This window comes from Zalophus californianus, chromosome X (genome assembly GCF_009762305.2).
Source record: "Zalophus californianus isolate mZalCal1 chromosome X, mZalCal1.pri.v2, whole genome shotgun sequence".
NCBI classification, from domain to species: Eukaryota; Metazoa; Chordata; class Mammalia; order Carnivora; family Otariidae; genus Zalophus; species Zalophus californianus.
Window position 1 is genome coordinate 40,858,811 of NC_045612.1, and position 23,133 is coordinate 40,881,943.

The 23,133-nt window shown below is 34.3% G+C and overlaps 1 protein-coding gene across 3 annotated transcripts in view; it reads left to right on the forward strand.

The window, feature by feature from the left end:
- RBM41 (RNA binding motif protein 41) overlaps positions 1–23,133 on the forward strand; it is a 63,938-nt gene that overhangs the window by 29,739 nt on the left and 11,066 nt on the right. For all 3 annotated transcript variants that reach the window (XM_035725646.1, XM_027608524.2, XM_027608525.2), the window contains one exon: positions 10,734–11,137. In XM_035725646.1, the coding sequence (XP_035581539.1) occupies positions 10,734–11,137 (404 nt within the window). The remainder of the gene's footprint in view (positions 1–10,733; positions 11,138–23,133) is intronic.

A 23,133-nucleotide genomic window follows, 5' to 3' on the forward strand; every position in this document is an offset into this window, starting at 1 on the left:
CGTATGTCTGTGTGTCTGTGTTTCCACGTGGCCTTCTTAAAAAGACACCAGTCATTGGATTTAGGGCCCACTCTAATCCAGTATGACCTCATCTTACCTAACTGTATCTGCAAATACGCTATTTCCAAATAAGGTTACATTCTGAGGTTCTGGTTGGACATGAATTTTGGGGGGAAACTATTCAACCCAGTATACTGAGTTATCTCCTCCTTACCTCCTACTCACTTTTTTAAAAAATATTTTTTTAAGTTTTTTAAAAATTTATTAGAGAGAGAGAGAGTACAAGCAGGGGGAGCAGTAGAGGGAGAGGGGGAAGTAGACTCCCTGCTGAGCAGGGAGCCCAACATAGGGCTCGATCCCAGGACCCTGGGATCATGACCTGAGCCGAAGGCAGACGCTTAACTGACTGAGCCACCTAGGCACCCCTAAAAAATATTTTTAATAATGAAATAGATCATGCCAGAGGGTACTTAACACATACGGTCAGTCAAGTCAAGAAATCAAACGTTGCCGATACTCCAGAAGTCCTTGTATGCTCTTCAGAAATCACATCTCCCTGCCTACCAGATATAACCACTGTCCTGACTTGTGATAATAATTGCTTTGCTTCTCTTTATATTTTTACCACCCATACATACAGCATTAGACAGTGGTTAGTTCTGCTTGTTTTTAGGCATTATATCAATGAATTGTACTGTATGTATTCTATTGGGTCTTCCTTTTCTACCTGTTATATTTCTGAGATTCAGCCATATTACAATGTATAGCCATAGTTCATTCACTTTCACTGTAGTATAGTATTCCTTTATATGGACATTTATCCATTTTACTATAGTCGGACATATGGGTTGTTTCCACTTGGGGGAGCTGTAAGTATCAGTCCTGCTACTGTGATCATTTTTGTAAATGTATCCTGGGACACATGTGCAGGAGTTTCTCTGGATATATACCTAGGAGTGGAATTGAGGGGTGAAGAATTCCTCCCTGTTCAACTTTATAGATGTTACCTCTTTTGTGAAAGGATTGTCCCATGTTAAAAACCTACCAACCACGTGTGAAGAAGGTTCAGGTTGCTCCATATCTTTGTCCACACTGGGTATTGTCAGACTCCAATCTAATGGGTATTTACTTACATTTCAGTATATTATCTTTTCCCTTTCTTAATAACTAGCATTCATTTATATTACTTCTTATTTGTCTAGGATTTAGTAAAGTCTTGTTTTCCTCAACCTTCTATTTTGAAAAATCTCAAACATGGAGAAAAATTGAAAGAATAGTACACCCACACCCTTCACGTACATTTACCAACTACTGGCATTTTGCCACATTTGCTATACCTCTGATTTCCTCTACACTAGAATGTGTGTGTGGTTTGTGTATTGCTAAACAATTTGAAAGTAAATTTCAGACATTAAGGAGTTTTACTCTTTTTTTTTTAAGATTTTATTTATTTATTTTGACAGAGAGACAGAGAGAGAGGGAACACTAGCAGGGGGAGTGGGAGAGGGAGAAGCAGGCTTCCCGCTGAGGAGAGAGCCTGATGTGAGGCTCGATCCCAGAACCCTGGGATCGTGACCTGAGCCGAAGGCAGACGCTTAACGACTGAGCCACCCAGGCGCCCCAAGAAGTCTTACTCTTAAATACTTCCTTATGTATCTTCTAAGAACATAGACATTCTTCTGTATAATCATAGTATTATGATCACTCTTAAGATATTTAGCATTGTTACACATACTATCTAATATACAGTTTCTAATTAGATTTCTCAATTTTAAATCCAGGATGAGTCAGGGATCACATATTGCATTTAGTTTGCTTTATAACAGTTTTTCTGTGTGTGTATCTATCTGTCTGTCTGTCTTGCAGGCATTGATATTTTTCAGGAATCTAAGTCCAATTTGTTTTGTTTGTTTCATTGTGGTTTTAACTTCCTTCCCTTGATATCTAATGAGGTTGGAAACCCTCTCACACAATTGACCATTTGGATAACCTCCTTTCTGAAATGGCTATTCAGTTCTTTTGCCCGTTTACCAAATATTACCTGAATATCTTTCCATCTGTTTATATCTGTGTCCAGGAGCAGTCTTGGTTCAGAGGTCACTTTAGGCATGTATCGAAGTAATAGCTCAGCCCCCAAACCCTGGGATATGGCAGATCTCAATCATCACTACTTAACCTTCAGTAGTGCTACAGACAAGAGGGAGCTAGTAGGAAAGTGTTGTGGTTATATGTCCTGAATAGTCTATCTCCAAATTTTGTCTCATCTTATGTGCATTTCTTATAAATTTGTACAAGTTCTTTATTATTGTGGATACTTGCTCTTTGTTGGCTATATGTGTTGAAAATGCCTATTCCCATTTTGTGGCTTATCATTTCATTCCCTTTACGGTGTCTTTTGATGAATAAAAGTTCTTCAATTGTATGTAATAAAATCTATTAATTTTCCTTTCTACTTTGTGATTTTTGTGCTTTGATTAATGAATCCTTCCCTACATGAGCTCAGGAAGATACTATTCTTTATTCGGAAGGCTTTATGTTTTTGTCTTTCACATTTAAGTCTTTGATCCACCTGGAATTGATTTCTGTATATGGTATGAAGTAGGATTTCAGGTTTTGTTTTGTTTTGTTTTTTACCATATAAATAACCCTCTATCCCAACACTATATTTTGGAAATGTCCCTGCACTGTTGTTGTATTGCTAACTCTGTCATCTATCAGGTGTTCATGTATGCATGGGTGTTTTTATGGGTTCTCTCTTTTGTTCTTTTGGTCTTTTTGGCTATCAGTATATCAGAACCAGTATGACAGTTTAGCTTTTTAATGTCTTGATACAGTAAAAAAACAATTCCTTCCACCTTGTTCTTCTTCAAAAGTGTTTTTTCTACTTTTGATACTTTGCTTTTCCATGGAAATTTTAGAATCAGCTTGTCAAGTTACACACACACACATACACACACACTTTCTCTTACATGATTTCGACTGAGATTCCATTGAGTATTTAAATGAATTGAGGACAATTGACATATTTACAGTATGAATCTTCAGCTCTTCAAAGGTGAATGTGCTATATCTTCTCATTCATTTAATTATTCTTTAATGTCTTTTAATATATTTTTCCTATTTTCTGTTCTAACATTTTGTGAGACCGAATAGTTTTTTTCTTGATTTTTCAACAACTTCATTGAGGTATGTAATTTATATGTGGTAAAATTCGCCTGTTGTAAGTGTTCAGCTAGGTGATTTTTAGTAAACTTACTGACTTATGCAATCATCAATACAGTCCCATCTTAGGACATTTCCATCACTCTGCAAAATTCCATGAGCGTATTTGCAGTAGATCACCCCCACGCCTACCCCAAGCCTTCTCTCTCTATAAACTTGTTGTATCTAGGTGTTTCATATAAATGGAATCTTAACAATATGGGATCTTTGGAATTTGGCTTCTTTCAGGTAATGTGTTTGCGAAGTTCGTTCATGTTGTAGCCTGTATCAGCAATTCATTCCTTTTTATTACTAAATAATTTTCCATTCTATAGATATATACCGTATTTTCTTTATCTTTTCACTGCTGATGGCATTTGGGTTGTTTCCACTTTTTGGCTACTGTGAATAATACTACAAACATTCATGTCCAAGTTTTTGAGTAGATATGTTTTCATTTCTCTTGAGTGAGTGGAGTTTCTAGGTCATGTGGTAACTGTATAACTGTTTGAGGAACTGCCAAACTGTTTTCCAATGTGGTTACATCATTTTACTTTCTCTTCAGTGATGTATGAGCATTCCTACTTCTTTACATCCTTGCCAACACTTGTTACTCCCCCCCTTTTTTTTTAACAGCCATACTAGTGGGTGTGTACTAATACCTCATTGTGGCTTTAATTTGAATTTCTATAATAACAAATAATCATGAGTATTTTTCATGTGTTTATCAGCCTTTCTTATGTCTTGTTTGACGAAGTGTCTATTCAGGTCTTTTACCCATTTTTTGATGGGGTTGTTGTCTTAGTTTTGAGTGGTAAGAGTTCTTTACGTATTCTGAATACAAGTACTTTATAAGTTATATGGTTTGCAAATATTTTCTTCCAGTCTGTAGCTTGCCTTTTTATTTTCTTAATGGTGTCTTTTGAAGGACAAAAGTTTTTAATTTTAATGAAGTTCCATTTATCAATTTATTCCTTTATGACTTGGGCTTTTTGGTATCATATATAAGGAATTGTTGCTGAACTCAAGGTCAGAAAGATACTCTCCTGTGTTTTCTTCTAGAATATGTATAGTTTTAGCTCTTACAATTAGATCTGTTACCTGTTTTGAGTTCATTTTTGTGTGAGAGATAAAGATTCTAAGTTCATATTTTTAAATATGCATATCCAACTGTCCCAGCACTATTTATTGTAAAGACTGTTATTTCCCCTATTGAATTGTTTTGGCATCTTTGTGGAAAATCAATTGACCATAAATGTAAGGGTTTATTTCAGGACACTTGTTTTGGTTCCATTGATGTATGCACCTATCCTTATATTCTGAATGTCTTTATATAAGTTTTGAAATCAGGTAGTATAATTCCTCCAACTTCATTCCTGTTTTTCAAAATAGCTTTGGTTATTCTAGGCCCTTTGTATTTCCATGTAAATTTTAGAAGCAGCTTGTCAGTTTTTCTATAAAAAAGCCTGCTTTTTTGTATTTGATAAGGATTGTATTGATAAAGATATTTGATAAGGATTGTATTGAATCTATAATTCAACTTGGGGAAAACTGCCATTTTAATAATATTGAATATTCTAATCCATGAACATGGAATGTCTCTTCCTTTATTTAGCTCTTCTGTAATTTATTTCAGCAATGTTGTATAGTTTTAAGTTTACAAATACTATATTTTTACTAATTCTTAAATATTTTTTCATTTTGATGCTCTTGTGAACAAAATTGTTTTATTTCATTTTCTGATTGTTACATACATGTCCATAGAAATACAGTTGATTATTGTATATCTATCTTGCATTCTTGATCTTGTAATTTTTTTATTCTAGTAGCTTTATTGTGGATACCTTGGGATTTTCTACATAGACAGTTATGTTGCCTATGAATAAGGCAGTTTTACTTCTTTCTTTCCAATTTGTATATCTTTTTCTTTTCTTTTTTTTTTTTTTTGTCTCCTTGCACTGTCTAGATCCTTCAGTACAGTGTCAAATAGAAGTGGTGAGAGCAAGCATCCTTGCCTTGTTCCCAGTCTTAGGGGGAAAACATTCAGTTTTTAACGATAAACTATGATCTTAGCTCTAGGTTTTTTGTACATGATCTTTAGCATTATAGTACATTACTTTCCTGTGGGTGCTATAACTAATTATTATAAACTTAGTGGCTTAAAGCAACTAATTTCTTCTCTTACAGTTCTAAAGGTCAGAAGTTGTAAAATCAGTTGTCCATAGGGTTGTCTTCCTTCTAGAGTTCTCGAGGGGAACCTTTTCCAGTGTCTAGAATCCACCTGTCCACCTGTAATTCCTTGGCTCATGGCCCTTTCCTCACATTACATCAACCTCTACTCCCATTACTACATCTACTACTCTGTCTCTGACCTTCCTGCCTCCATCTTGATTATATTGGGCCCACCTGCATAATCCAGGATAATCTCCCTAACTCAAGATCTGTAATTTAATCACATCTGTACAGTCTCTTTTGCCGTGTAACATTTTCATAGATTCCAGGAATTAGGATGTGGGCATTTTGTGGGTGTCATTCAGCCTAACATATGCAGGCTGAAGTTGTTCCCTTCTATTCCTACTTCATTGAAGTTTTTTTTTTTAATCATGAATGGGTGTTGGATTTTGTTTAATGCTTTTGCTACACTCCCTATAATAGTGATCATGTGGTTTAATGTTTTAATCTATCAATATGATGTATTATATTCATTGATTTTTTTTTAGATGATAAACCAATCTTTCATTTCTGGGATAAATTCCACTTACATGTGTATCATCATTTCTATATATTGATGAATTAGGCAGACTTGCTAATGTTTTGTTAAGGATTTTTGTGTCTGTTCATGAGGTATATTTGTGTTTTCTTTGTTTGTGATGTCTTTGTTTAGCTTTGGTTTCAGTTTAGTATTGACATCATAGAATAAGTTGGAAAAGATTCCCTCCTCTATTTTCTGAGAGTGTTTGTGCATGATTGATATTATTTCTTTAAATATTTGGTAGAATTTACCAATGAAGACATCTGGAATTGGACTTTTCTTTGTGGATAGACTGTTGATTACTGACTCAACTGACTTATTATAGGTTTATTCAGCTATTCTCTTTATTTTTGAGTCTGCTTGGTAATTTGTATCTTTCTATGAATTTTGTCCATTCATCTAAGCTTTCTAATTTGTTGGCCTAAAGTTATTTATAATAATCCCCTATAATCATTTCCATTTCTATAGTGTCAGTAATGATGCCCCATCTTTAATTCTTGATTTTAGTCATTTTTGTCTTCTCTCTTATTTTTGTGGTTGGTCTAGCTAAGGGTTTGCCATTTTGTTAAACTTTTCAAAGAATCGGCTTTTGGTTTCATTGATTTTTTACTATTTTTCTGTTTTCTCTTGCACTGATTTATTCCTTAATCTTTATTATTTTCTTCTTTTTCCTTGCTTTGTGTTTAGTTTGCTCTTTTTCTAGTTTCCTTAGTTTGGAAGCTCAGATTATAGGTTTAAAAACATTATTCTTTTCTGATATAGGTGTTTAAAACTGCAAATTTCTCTCTCAACATTGTTTTAGTTACATCTATAAATTTAGATATGCTGTGTTTTCCTCTTCATTTAGTTGAAAATATTTTTTAAATTTCCTTTGTGAGTTCTTTGACCTATGAGATATTTAGAAGTGTGTTGTTTAATTTCTAAATATTTATGTTTTCTCAGAATTCTTCTAGCAGTGGATCTCTAATGTAATTCCATTGTGGTCAGATAGTTTGTATGATTTCAGACTTTTTAAATTTTTTAAGACATAGTCCCCACTTTGGGGCCCTCACTCTAATATCAGCATGATAGATTCCCTCACTTTCTTTAAGTCATATCTCTCAAATGTCACTTTCTCAATAAGACTTACCAAGACCAACATTAAAATTGCATCTACCACTACTACAACCCCCTAGCACTTCCAATCACCCATTACACTGCTATATTTCTTTTCATAGCACTCATAACCTTCTGACATACTGTATAATTCACTGAGCTCTATGAAGATAGGGATCTTTGTTTTATTTACTGATATATCCCAAGAACCTAGAATAGTATCTGAATCCTAATAGTCACTGAATATATATTTTTGAATGTATACATTAGAATATTTATCCACTTGGTCATATATAGCTAAAATTTGTTGACTTTCATTAGAATATAGTATTTCATTATATAAACTGACTACAATTTTATAATTGATTCTTAGATGGACATTTATATTTTTGCCAGTTTCAGGCTACTATAAATAGTACTGATCTAAACATTATAATTATTTTATCCTGGTACACATATGCCTAAGCTTCTCTAGGGTATATATGTAGGAATGGAACTGATTGGTCATATTACCAGCATATATTCAACATCAGTAGATAATGTTATAGTGATTTGCACTATGGGTGCACATTCCTACCAGCAATGTATGTGAGGGTTCCATTTGCTCTACAATTTCACTGACATGTGATATTGGTGTTTTTAGTTTTTTGCCAGTATGTCAGTTTTCTATTAATATCCCAACCCCTTCTTAATTAGCATTTCCCTGAATTCTAATATGGTTGAACATTTTTGCATATATTTATTAGCCATGTATATTTCCTCTTTTGTGAAAGGCATATTTTCAGTTGTCTGCCCCTTTTCTTAATGGTTCTTTACCAGTTATTTGTGCAGCAAATACCTTTTCCCATTCTATGACTTTTCTATCTCTTTATTATGTTTTTAATGAACAGAAGTTTTAAATTGTAATGTAATTGAATTTGTCAATATTTTCCTTAGGTTAATGCTTTTGGGGTCTTAAGAAATCCTTCTATAAATATTCTTATACCTTGCTGGTGGAAATGCAGAATAATATAACTACAGAGTGGAATTTAACAATATTAGGAAAAATTACATACACATTTACCCTTTGTCTCAGCCCTGCCACCTCTTGTAATCTGTTTCAAAGACATACTGGAAAAATACAAAATCCTGTATGCACAAGGCTGTTTGTCAAGGTATTATTCATAAAAGCAAAAAAGACTGGATATAGCACTAATGTGCCTCAGTAGGGGAGTAGTTGAATAAATTAGTACATCCACACAGTAGAGTACTGTGAAGCTATCAAGAGGAGGGGGAAGACTACACGTTAATATGTTATCTCCAGGATATATTGTTAAGTGCAAAAATGTAAGTTGAGAACAGTGTTTGTAGTAAGTTACCTTTTATATAGAAAAGGGGTGTAAATAATGAATTACATAGATAAACACATATATGTGTTGTGTATGCACACCTATCTGCTTATATTTTCAAAAAAGAAATAATGGAACCATAATGTCAAAACCTAATAAAAATTATACTTAGGGAAAAGGAAAGGAATGGGATGAAGGGGACAGAGGTGGAGGTGAGACTTCTGTGAAGGTACTGTATAACACAGTTTTCACTTTAGACTCATAGAAATGTTCTGCATAATATAAAAAATACTAAAAAAGGAAAAAAATCAGTTCCTAAAATTCATAAGTAATCTGAAGCACATTAGCCTGACTATAAATAAAGTTGGTAACATAACCATACAGAAAAAAACCAATTATGTAAAGTGACTGTAGAACAACATTTGTACATTCCTAATGGGATATATTTTAAGGACAAAAATAACTGCAAAGACATATAAAACTGTATTCAGTAGTTTTATCATTAATAGTTACATTAGTATTGTTACTGACATTTTAAAATTCTATAAATATGTTATAGGAAAAAGCTAATAAATAATTTTGTTAATATCATTGAGCCAATATTTTAAGCATATGTGAAAAGAGATATAAGTCTAAAATCAAGGAGTTTGAGTAAAAACCTTGTAATCTTAAATTTAAAGTGGAAATACCAGTATGAACTCATGATTTATTTTTCTTTTAAAAGAATTTCCTAGCTTTGTCCACTGAAAAGGCCTAGAAGCAACAGCTCAACAGCTATGAACACACCTAGCAACACACTGTGGTTTCTAAATACTATTTCCCATTAAAAGGAGCCAGGGGTCCTTGGAGAGATAATCAGGTTTGAGTCAGGAAATATTCAAAATGAACTTGTGACATCTTGCTGTGCCAAAAAACTGGAAAGCAACACAGGAGCCAATCTGAAGGGACTTACTGGTCCCAAGTAGGATAATTTGTCCACTAAAAAGAATAAATATTACATTTAATTGAAACACATCAAACATATGAAAATGATCTCACAATCATACTAAAAATAATCATTGGTCACCATTGGAAATTTCTAAGGTACCAACTCACTACTGTCATAGTTGGTAAATACTGGGAAAAAATCAAGCATTTGTCCTGCCTTTCCTGTATGAACTGTATATGGGGAAACCAAATAGTTGACGGTAAGTTCATTATAGAATTCCAGATAACAAACACGAAAGAAATAATAGGATTAATAAATACAAAATAATAATAGAATTAGGGGAGCTCCATTTTACAACTCAATAAATTAACAGATCTAGGCAATGGTCATCAATGGATACAAAACCCATTAGGTGAATGGGAAAACTTATAATGGAGGGATCAGACTACCACCACCTGAATCTGATCAACTTTAGCGTCATTAAAGTGGGACCACCAAACATTATGTGTCTTATGACATGATGTAATAGGAAGTACACATCTATCTATGGATGATTGTTGCCTAAAATATTGAACCTGAATCTAATCAAACCTCTAGATCAGCACTATCGTAATGCAACTTTCCACAATGATGTAAATGGTTTCTATGTATTCTGCCCATTATGGTATCCACTAGCCACATATGGCTGTCGAGCATTTGAAATGTGACTAGTTTAATTGGGGAACTGGCATCTAAAACATTAATTTAAATAGATTTGTGTGGCCAGTGACTATTATATTAGATAGCATAGCTCTAATTTTAACTGCCAGTTTGTAAGAGATAGAGGGGATTGAGGAACAAGTTAAACAATAACATGAGGAATAATCAGTCAAATTTCATTTGTTCTCTGAACAAATGATGTGGTTCCTCTAATAATTCAATGGGATGGAGAAAAAAATGAGTTGGAGGGGTGGAAAAGAAGGGGCACTGTTTTAAAATCAAAGAGACTTAACAGGTATAACAGCCAAAGCCTGGTTTAGATTCTGCATTGAACAGCCAAGTATAAAAAGATATCTCTGAGATAATCAGAGCCATTTGAATATGAACTCCATAGCAGCTGATACTAAAAGGATTATTATTAATTTTGTCAAGTGGGATAATGCCATACTAGTTACATTTTTAATGTCTTTATCAGTTAGGTGCATGTACTTGCATGATTCTGAGAGTGAGCACCTCCTTAAATTTTGCACCTGAGGTGCCTCACTTGCTTCACCATAGTTCCAGCCTTGCTTGAGATGCACTACATTAAAATAGCTGTATACTATTGTCATTTGTCAAACTTGCCCCAGCAGTTTCTGTATCCGAGATCCAAGATTTGATTTTTATTTATTTGTCAAAGGTTGTGTTGGTAGGCTTTGTAGAACTTCCCTATCTCTTTGTCTTGATCTAGATGAACCCCAAAAGAAGAACAAAGGTGATCCCATGAACAACCTGGAAAGTTTTTACCAAGAGATGATAATGAAAAAACGTCTTGAAGAGTTCCAACTTATGAGAGGTGAACCCTTTGCTTCCCACTCACTGGTCTCAGCTACATCAGTGGGAGATAGTGGCACAGCTGAGAACCCGTCATTACTCCAGGACAAGGGAAAACAGGCAGCACAGGGTAAAGGTCCCAGTCTCCATGTGGCAAAAGTTATTGATAATTCACCTGAGCAGTGTTGGACTGGGCCTAAGAAGCTGACGCAGCCAATAGAATTTGTCCCAGAAGATGAGATCCAGAGAAATCGTTTGTCAGAGGAAGAGATCCGAAAAATTCCTATGTTTTCTTCATATAATCCAGGGGAGCCAAACAAGGTATAGGCCAAACCAAGAAAAAAAAAAAACATGGGTTGTTTTCATTTTTCTTTACCTCTACCTAAATTAATACTTTTAAATTAGCTTTGATTATACCAAGGAATCGTGACATCGGCACTGTGATTGTGTTTTTCCGTGACTTTGACTATTAATTCTCTGCATACTATATAAGTAGCATATTTCCTATGATGTTCTTTGTGGTTTCCTAAGGTCCTAAGCTACCCTTAGAATTTTAAAGAAATCTTGATGAGACTCTAGTCCATATCTACTAGAGGTCCTGAATTGAAGGAAAACTAGCCTCCAGTTTCCTAGGCTAGTAATAAATCAAGTAATATTTGTAGGACCACCCTATCAGGTAGCCATAGTGCCTCTGCAGTTAGTCAATAAATAATTGTCCACCTGGCTGTGAGTAGGGTTTACTGTTATTACATGAGTTTTTTTTCTTTAGAATGCTCCACCTGGCTTTCATACGACATGACTTTAAATTGCTGATACTAAGCGGCAAAGTGAAAGTGTCTAAGTCTTGAGAAATTGACAAATATATAAGTAGAGTGGTAAACAATCCTTGTTTTATTGAGCACATCATTATTTCACATTATTGGTATATGTTACATCCAGAATGGAAAACTTTATTGTCATGTCACTCAAAGAGGCAACACAAGCCCCTGGAGCATATACTTGGTTGTGTTTAATTTAAAAAACAAAATAATGTCAGCTTCTGGCTATCCCTGAATTTTAAAAAAATGCATTGTAGATGAGGGATATTAAAGCAGTTTCCTTTGAGTGATTGCAATTCTAATATATTCTTGCTGTTAGTTCAAGGGCAGCTTAATTAGGAAAATAAGAGAGCCTTATAGATACACCTGAAGACTTCCATGTAAACCTCACCAATCCCATTTCCCTATCTCCTCTCCAGAGGTAACTACTATCCTGAATTTGCTACTTATCATTCTGATGCATGCTTTTATATTTTTACTACATATTTATGTATTCATAAACAACATAGTTTTACATATTTTAAAACTATTTAGATGATATCATACTCTATATATCCTTCTACAACTTGCTTTTTGACTCAATATACATGTTTTTGAAACTTATTTTAATAATATAAGGAACTATGTAGTATTCCATTGTAGAAATATGCTATAATTTATCCATTCTCCTAAAGATATTTTCTTTTTATTTTTGCTATTACAGACAATTCTGCAACAAGCATTGTACATATCTCCTGCTGTATATGTACAAGAGCTTCTCTAGGACAGTTATCGAAACTTTAGGTTGGAATTAGTAGGTCACAACAAGCAATTTTTTTAATGAAACAAAATGGAATAGAATAGAAAATATTCTAAACGGTGATTACTGTTTCTGGAAAGAGCTTTTGGTTTGGTTTTGTGTGTGTGTGTGTGTGTGTGTGTGTGTGTGTGTGTGTATGATTATGTATGTGGGTCAGAATGTAAAATGCATTTCTTCCTATAGATTTCAGTCAAAAATGTTGGAAAAATGTTGTCCTATTGCAGTGATTCTCAAATGTTAGTATGCATCAGAATCACCTGGAAGTCTTGTTAAAAACAGATTGCCGGCCTCCACCTTCAGAATTTCTTATTCAGTAGACCTGGAGTAGGGCCTGAGAATTTGCATTTCCAACAAGTTCTCATGAGATGCTGATGCTGCTGGTCTAAGAGTGACATTTTAAGAATTACTGTTCTAGATTACATTCCTAGGAGTGGAATTACTGTGATATAGGGTATGTATATATTCAACTCCATGAGCAGGGTTTCAGAAATTTCTTTCAATCCTTGCCAAGACTCTTTAGTATTGGACTTACTATTTTTGCCAGTATAAAATGTTTAAAGGTATCTCATTGATTTAATTTGCATGTTTCTGATTTGCAATGAAGTTATGCTTGTAATCATACATTTGTTAGCCTTTCAGTAATCTTGTGTGTTTTGCCTGTTCCATTTCTTTGCCCATTATTTGATTGTTTAGTTTGTCATATTATTTACAGAAAAAAAAAATTTAAATAGGCTCCACGCATCGGCATCTAGCCCAACATGGGCTTGAACTAAGGACCCTGAGATCAAGACCTGAGCTGAGATAAAGAGTCAGATGTTTAACCGACTGAGCCACCCAGGTGCCCCAAGAAATTCTTTTTAAATTATGGATATAAACACATGTTGCTTATTTAGCAAATATATTCATCCAGTGCATGGCTTATCTTTTAAACATTATTTCTGATGTCTTTTGTTAAGCAGAAGTCTTTCATTTTTTTAATTTTTAAATTTTTTTAATTTTATTATGTTACGTGAATCACCATACATTACATCATTAGTTTTTGATGTAGTGTTCCATGATTCATTGTTTGCATATAACACCCAGTGCTCCATTCTATACGTGCCCCTTTCATTTTAATGTAATCAGGCCATCAGTATTTTATTTGATGGTTTGTGCTTTTTGAGTCATTTTAAGGAAATCTTTCCCTACAAACCAATAAGAAGTATACAAACAACCCAATAAAAATGACCAGAAGATGTGAACAGGCAATTCATGGGGGAGAAAACATGAATAGCCAATTAACTATGAAGCCTTATTAGTGATCAAAGAAATGCTAAATATAACTACAGTGAAAAACTATTTAATACCCAGGAAGTTGGCATACCTTTAAAGGCCTGACACTGCCAAGTATTGGTGAACATACAGAGTAGTAAGAATTCTAACGTGCTGCTGGATGAATATAAATGAAGACAATCACTTTTATGAACATTGTGGCAATTCCTAGTAAAATAGAAGATGCTCATACACTAAAAGTCAACAGTCCCACTCCTAGGCATCTGTCCTAGAGGAACTCTTACACATGCACATTAAGAGATTATAAAGATACTCACTGTAGCATTGTTTATAAACAACACATTTGTTCATTAGCAGGAGAATGGATAAAGCATGGTATATTCATAAAACAGAACACTGTGCAGTATAGAAAATGAATAAAATAGAACTACAGGTATCAACATGCATGAAACTCACAAACAATATTGAATGAAAGAAGCTACTTGTTTTCAGCTCCATCATGTAAAGTGCCTGGAAGTTGTCACTCTTGTCTTATAACAAGAAAAACAGCTGAACAAAGGAAACAGCAATGACTTTTCTTGGACCCATCAGAGAACTGAAGTCACAAAGTAAACTGCAACCCCAAAATCTGGAGAGACAGGCGATTACAGAGAATCACAGCCCAGATCTGCTTATCAGGAACAAAAAACACTGGAGCCATGAACTGGTAGGGACAAGTGGTAACCTTGACAAATTTCTGGAAGCAGAGTGTAGATTGTTTGACAAACTCTAGGGGCCTCAGTCTATGAGGGTCCTCACATTTACATTACTTTTAACTCTAGGAATTCCACTAGGTTCTCAAGGGGAAGGGCCAAGAAACAATCTCCTGTTCCTGGCATGGAGAAGGGAAAAGTAATCATTTTGAAATATATACAGAGCATCTACCTAACAAAGGGACACCGAGCAAGTGAAACAACTTTACCAAATCCTTCTCCAGCTTGTTAGAAGGGAAATTATCCAACTCCAGATGACTCTAGCCTTCCTATCTCATCTAAGAGAGAAAGAGATAAAATAAGAAAGCTGTGAAACACTTGTGAAGGTTATAGGCTGAGGACACAGGCACACTAAAAGGCTTGAGACTTAATTATGAGATTACAGAATGTTTCCCTTGCCCCACACTTTCCCATCACATCAATAGGGCTTTGATACAATAACTATGGATTACAGCTGGAAGACTTGCAAGGCTCAGGCTCTATTTATGGAGTTTTTAGGGAAACCTAAAAAAACGGGAGAAAAAACAAGGACATTAGAAGAAATTGAAACCTCTGACACCTACAGCTAGAGTAAACACTAAACACAGCCAACTCCTGGCCAGATTAACATAAAACCTTATACTAATGCCCTGTTTACCTTAGTTCCTCTTAACTTATACATCATGTCCAGCTTCCAAAAAAAAAAAAAAAATCACAAGGCATGCTAAAAGAGAAACCACACTCTGAAGAGACAAAGGAAGCATCAGAACCAAACTCAAGCTATGTAGGTTTTGGAATTACCAGCTATATGGAATTTAAAATAATTATGATTAATTTGCTAAAGAATCTATTAGAGAAAATATACAATATGCAAGAACAGATGGGTAATGTAAACAGATAGATGGAAACTCAGAATCAGAAGGAGATACAAGAAATCAGAAACACTAAAAAGAAGTGCTTTTGATACACTCATCAGCAAACTGGGGAGTGGCCAAGGAAAGAATCAGTATGCTTGAAGACATGTCAATAAAAACTTCCCAAACTGAAATGCAAAGAGAAAAATGACTGTAAAGAATGGAAAATAATATCCAAGAACTAAGACAATTTCAAATGCTCTAACATACATGCCATTGGAATACCAGAAGGAGAATAAAGAAAAGGAACAGAAGAAATAGTTGAAGTAGGAATGAATGAGAATTTTCCAAGATTAATGACAGACACCAGACCACAGATCCAGGATCTAGAAAGACAATACCAACCAGGATAAATACCCCCAAAATACACCTAAGCATATCATGTTCAAACACAGAAAACTGAGACAAAGAGAAAATCTTGAAAACACCCAGAAAAAACACTTTACCTATAGAAGAACAATAAGAATTACATTGAATTTCTCATCAGAAACCATACAAGCAAGAAGAGAAGAGTGTAAAGTATTGAAAGAAAAAAAAAACACTCGCCTAGAAATATGTATCCAGCAAAACAGTCCTTCAGAAGTGAACAAAAAATAAAGACTTTGTCAGACAAACAAAAACTGAGGGAATTTGTCAGCAGTAAATCTGCCTTATGAGAAATATTTATTTTTCAAAAAAAAGGTTTTCCAGAGAGAAGGAAAATGATATAGGTCAGAAAATCAGATCTCTTTAAAGAAGAGTATGGGAGAAAGAATGCATGAAGGTAAAATAAAATCTTTTATTTTCTCATTTTTAAATGATTTAAAAGATAACTGTTCAAAGTAATAACAATATGTTAGGCAATTATAGCATATGGGTAAATGAATGTTATAAAACAGGAATGTTTTAAGGGTAGGAGGGAGGAATTATTTGGTGTATATAACTGTTATAAGTTATCTGTACTACCTGTGAAGTGGTATAATGTTGAGAGTGGACTTAGATTAGTTGTAAATGAATATTGTAAACTCTAAGGTGACAACTAAAAATTACAAAATGAAGTATAGTTGATATGCTGAGAAGGGTGAAAATGGAATCATAAAATGATACCTATTCTCTACAATCGTTTCTACAAAATAGAAACAGGGAACACTTTCTAACTCATTTTATGAAACCAGCCTTAGCTTAATATCAAAACCAGATAAAATCATTGAATAAGGAAAAACTACAGACCAGTATCTCTCATGATCATAAATGCAAAAATCCTAAATTTTAGGAAAATAAAAATATTTGATTAAAACATTTTGTTTGAAAAATCAAAATATTAGGAAATCACATCCAACAATGTATCAAAATATTATGTACCTTGATCAGGTAGGATTTATTCTAGGTATCTATGGCTGATTCAACATTTGAAAATCAATTAATATAATCCACCACATCAACAAACTAAAGAAGAAAGATTATACCATTATTTCAGTTGATATAGAAAAGGCATTTGACAAAATCCAAAAACCATTCATAACAAAAAACTCTCATCAAACTAGGAATAGAAGGAAACTTCCTCAATTTGCTAAAGAATATCTACAAAACCCTACAGCTAACATTGTACTTAATGGTGAGAAACTGGGTGCTTTCCCCTTTGATCGGGAATAAGGCAGGGATGTACTCACCTCCCTACTTCTTTTCAGTATTGTACTGGAAATGCTAGCTAGTGCAGTAAAATAAGAAAAGAAAAAGCGCACAGATTGAGAAGGAGAAAATAAAATTGTCTTTTTTCACAGATGACATGTATGTCCATGTAGAAAATCCCAAGAATCAACAACAATGTAAAATAACTATTGGAACTAATAAGTGGAATATAGCAAGGTTGGAGAATACAAGGTTTATATACAAAAGCCAAATGCTTTTCTTTCTACCAAGAAATGAACAATTGAAATTTAAAACCCAATACTGTTTTATAAAAGCATACAAAAAGTAAAATACTTAGGTATAAATCTATCAAAATATGTACAGGATCTATACACAGAAAACTATAAAACTCTGCTGAAAAATTAAAGAAGATCATAAATAAATGCAGAGATAGCCTATGTTAATGGATTGGAAGACCTAATATTGTTAAGATGTCAATTCTTCCCCAAACTGATTTGTAGATTCCACACAATCCCAGTAAAATCCTGGCAAGCTATTTTGTGGATATAGACCAACTGATTATAAGTTTATATGGAGAAACAAAAGACCCAGAATATCCAACACAATACTGAAGAATAATAAAGTTGGAGGACTGATACTACCCAACTTTAAGATTTACTATAATCAAGAAGGGTGGTGTTGGTTAAAAAAAAAAAAAAAGACATGTAGATCAATGGAGCAGAATAGAGATTCCAGAAATAAGCTCACACAAATATAATGAACTAATCTTTGACAAGAGAGCAAAGGCAATTCAATGAAGGAAAGACAGGCTTTTCAGGAAATTGTGCTAAAATAACTAACTGGTTATCCACATGTAGAATAGGAATCTAAACACAGATCTTACATTCTTGGATAAAGAAGATGTGGTATATATCTACAATGGAATATTATACAGCCATCAAAAAATGAAATCTTGCCATTTGCAATGACATGGATGGAACTAGAGTGTATTATGCTAAGTGAAATAAGTCAATCAGAGAAAGACAGGTATCATGTGATCTCACTGATATGAGGAATTTGAGAAACAAGACAGAGGATCATAAGGGAAGGGAGGGAAAAATGAAACAAGATGAAACCAGAGGAGACAAACCGTAAGAGACTCTTAATCTCAGGAAACACACTGAGGGTTGCTGGAGTGGAGGGGGGTGGGAGGGGTGGGGTGGCTGGGTGATGGACATTGGGGAGGGTATGTACTATGGGTGAGTACTTTGAATTGTGTAAGACTGATGAATCACACACCTGTACCCCCGAAACAAATAATACATTATATGTTAATTAAAAAATTAACTCAAAATAGATCATAGATCTAAATGTTAAACACAATACTATAACACTTCTAGAAGAAAACAGAAAATCTAAATGACCTTGTGTTTGGTGATACATTTATAGATACAACACCAAAAGCATGATTTGTGAAAGAAAAAAAATTGACAAATCAGACTTTGTTAAATTTATAAACTTCTGGTATGTGAAAGACACTTTTAAGAAAATTACAAGCTACAGACTAGAAAAAAAATTTGCAAAACATGTCTAATAAAGGACTTGTATCCAAAATATACAAAGTCCTCCTAAAACTCAACAGTAGTAAAACAAACAACCCAATTAAAAAATGGGCAAAATATAAGAACAGACACCTCAAAAAGAAAGTTATATACATGTCAAATAAGCGTATGAAAAGGAACTCATCACCATTTGTCATCAGGGAATTACAAAATAAAACAACAGTGAGATACCATTACACACCTATTAGAATGGCTAAAATTCGCAATAAAACTGGCAATACCAAATGCTATTGAGGATGCTGAGCAACAGGAACTCATTCACTGCTGTTGAGAATCCAAAATGGTACAACTTCTTTGAAGTCAGTTTGGCAGTCTTGCAAAGCTAAACATTGTTTAGCCATATAATCCAGAAGTTACACTTTTAGTTATTTGCCCAATTTATTTGAAAACCAATATTTATACAAAAACCAGCATGTGAATGTTTATAATAGTTTTACTCATAATTGCCAAAAACTGGAAGCAATCAGGATGTCCTTCAATAGATGAATGGGTACATTCACCTGAGCTGCAGCTATACAGTGGAATATAATTAATCAGTTAAGAGAAATGATCTGGCAAGCTACAGAAAGACATAGAGGAACTATAAGTATATTAATAAGTGAAAACCAGTATGAAAAGACTACATATTGTGTAATTCCAATTATATGACATTCCAGAAAACACAAAAACATAGATATAGTAAATAATCAATGGTTGCCAGGAGTTTAGGGGGTTGGGAAAGAGGAATAGGTGAAGCATGGGATTTTTAAGGTAGCAAACTTATTCTATATGATAATGTAATAGTGGATGCAAGATACACATTTGTCAAAACCCATAAAACTGTACAGCTTAATAAAGAGTGACCCTTAATTACACAAATATTAAAAAATCATTTGAGAGGTGGGGGAACCCCAGGAAAGAATGCAGACTATGACAAGAGAATCTGTGTTACAAATATGTGAAGCAACCTCAGTGAAGGTATGGGGGGTGAAAAGTACTGACTTAAGTATCTTTGGAAATATGTGGAGTCTAGAAGACTAAAAACAGAACTGCACATAATCACTGTTCACTGTACCCTAGTTAATAAGGTTGTGTCTCATGGGGGTACTGGTTAGCAATCCTGATACTGATATATATGTATAATGAGATGGAGCAATTAAGTAAATGGATGGCAGATGGTGGGAGCCAGCTTTCTCACTGGTGGAATTTACAGATAAGCAAAGGAAAGAAGCTAGAATGATCCATTTAATGGTTTAGAGTTAGAGACATCAGTATGAAATCATGTTTAACTTAACATAGTTATTAAGAGTTAGATATAAAATATAGTTATGTATATTATACTAACACAGGTTAGTATAAACATATAAACATAATAAATTTTTTCTCTGTCAGCCGAGAGGATCTAAATGAGGTGATACTCCAGTAGCAACAAGCATGTTCAGCACCCAAATCTTAGTTTGTAATACCATTCTCTAATGAAAGAACCAAGGGGGCACCTGGGTGGCTCAGCTGGTTAAGCATCCAACTCAATTTCGGCCTGGGTCATGATCTTGGGGTCATGAGATTGAGCCCTGCATCAGGCTTTGTGCTGAGCATGGAGCCTGCTTAGGACTCTCTCTCTCCCCCTCTCCTTCTGCCCCTGTCCTCGCCCCCCCAACCCTGGCTCGCACTCTCTCTCTCTCTCTCTATATATATAAAAATAACCAGGGCTCCTTAGAGAAATTACTGATTCTAGTACTGGGGCAGGAAATATACAAGATGAAACTTGAGGATTTTGTAGTGACAGAAAGTAGAAAAGTGCTGGAAATACCAACATAAAAACGTTGGGTATATGTCAAAGGAGCACAGGAGCCAACTGAGTTTCCAGTGACCAAAACTGGAACAATTTGTGCAACAAACTTAGGTAAATTAATATTGGATTATAACCTAAAGTATAGAATAAATAGCTATGACTCCATACTGATAATAAAATGATTGAGTAAACCTAATAACTGGGGGAGAGAAGGCAAATATCCCACCCAGAAGAATTCTAAATAATTTATATAGAAGCTCCATCTCAAACTAGGGGAGCATAACTTCCACTCCTTAGTTATGAGCTCTTGAGTGACTTTCAAACAGTACAGTATGGAAAGGCAGGAAAAAAGAGTAATATTACAGTGTAGAAAGCTAACACTGCCTCAGCTAGGTAATCAAGGCCAGCGTCAACAGTCATTAATCATGTCAATAGCATGCATGCTTGATGTAATGGGATCAAAAATGCATTTTCCTCTCTGGTCTTCCTTCTCATAATCCATAACCCCAATCTAACCATGAGAAAAACAGCAACAACAACAAAATTCTAGTAATGGGCCATCCTACAAAATACCTGACCAGTACTCCTCAAAACTGCCAAGATTTTTAAACAACAAGGGAAGTCTGAGAAACTGCCACAACCAAAGAGGAACCTAAAGACACATGAAAACTAAATGTACTGTGGTACTCTGGATGGAATCCTGGAACAGAAAATGGACGTTAGGGAAAAACTAAGGAAATCTAAATAAAGTATGGACTTTGAGGTATCACTATTCATTCATTGATTTTAACAAATGCACCATAGTAATGTAAGATGTTAATAATAGGGGAAACTGGGTGTGGAGTATATGGGAACTCTTTGTACTGTCTTCTCAGTTTTTCTGTAAATCTAAAACTATTCTAAAAAAATAGTCTCCTTTTTAAACATTTAAAACAGATACCTGCAGAAGAGTGCATACAATATAATACTATTTATATAAAGTTCAAAACATACAAAATAATACTGTATATTGCAGAAGGATGCCAGGAAGTTTCATCTTGTATTATCACTTGGAGTATCTGTTTTTCTGTTTCATAGAAATGTTTATCTTGTTTTTGAGCCTAGCTGTATCTTTGTGCATACCTTTACATATATGAATATATATGTGTATTGTTGATAAATACATATATACCCATGTATATGGATGTGTGTGTGGGTGTGGTGTGTGTGTGTTTGGAGTAGAGAAGATGCATCCAAGCAAGAAGTGACCAAGCCACCTCGACCAGAAGTCTTCTTGATTTTTTAAAAGTGTTCATATCAAAGCGAACGATCTTAGTATGGATATTTCCTACTTGGTGAGAAACTTGTAGTATGTTCCACATACTCCTTTCTACAGTTATTTAATTTGACGATGCTTTTATGTTAAGTATTTCAGAGCCAAAACTCTAGATCACTTGAATTTACTTAAGTGAATCATAGGTCAGTTAATCTGTGCCTTTGCCTTTAAGATACAAGTATAGTTAAATGCTAAATATGTGAAATCTAGCTCCTAAACTCTTTGAGACATAGAGTCTCTTGCTTATCATAGTGTTTAATATATTTATTTATGTTTCAGTGGTTAACTTATTTAAGTGGGCTCTATTTTCTGTCTCTTCACTTGTGCTGCTTCTGTCTGAATTCTTCTAAAGTTCCATTAAACTATAAAGGATATAATTTATTCCAGCTAACATATAGAGATTTTTTCCTCCATCTTTTTTTATAGTAGTAAAACATGTAACTTGAGATCTACCCTCTTAACAAAATCTTAAGTGTACATTGCAATATTGTTAACTGCAGGCACAGTGTTGTATAGCAGATCTCTAGAACTTTTTCATCCTGCATGACTGAACTTTATAAACATTGAACAGCAGCTTCCCATTTCCCTCTCCTCTCAGTCCCTGACAACCACCATTTTTTTTGCTTCAATGAGTTTGACTACTGCAGATACAACATACAAGTGAAATCATGTAGTATTTGTCCTTCTGTTACTGGCTTATCTCACTTAGCATAGTGCACTCAAGATTCACTCATGTTGTAGCATATGACCAGATTTCCTTCCTTTTTCTGGCTGAATAATATTCCGTTGTATATGTGTATACCACATATTCTTTATCCATTCATCCATGATGGATGTTTCCACCTCTTGGCTATTGTGAACAGTGTTGCAACAAATGTATTAAAATATTCTGATTTTAATTCTTTTGGATAAATATCTGGAAGTGGGATTGCTGGACCATATAGTAGTTCTATTTTTAATTTTTTGCAGGACCTTTATACTGTTCTCCATAGCAGCTGTACATTTTACATTCTCCCAACAGTGTGCAAGAATTCCAATTTGTCTACATCCTTATCAACTTATTTCCTACATGTATTCTTTGGGAAAATGTCTATTTAGGTCTTTTGCCCATTTTTAAAAATTGAGTTGTCTTTTTGCTGTTGGGTTGTAAGAGTTCCTTATATATTTTGGGTATTAACCTCTAATAAGATAGATGGTTTCTAAATATTTTCTGCCATTCTGTAGGTTGCCTTTTCACTTTGCTAATTGTTTCCTTTGCTGTACACAAGTGTTTCAGTTGATACAGTCCCACTTTGCTTTTGCTGCCTGTGCTTCCAATGTAATATTCAAGAAATTGACAAGGCAATGTCATGAAGCTTTTCTCCTACCTATGTTTTGTTCTGTGAATTTTAGAGTTTCAGATTTTATGTTTAAGACTTTAATAACATTTTGAGTTGATTTTTGTATGTGATATAAAATAAGAGTCCA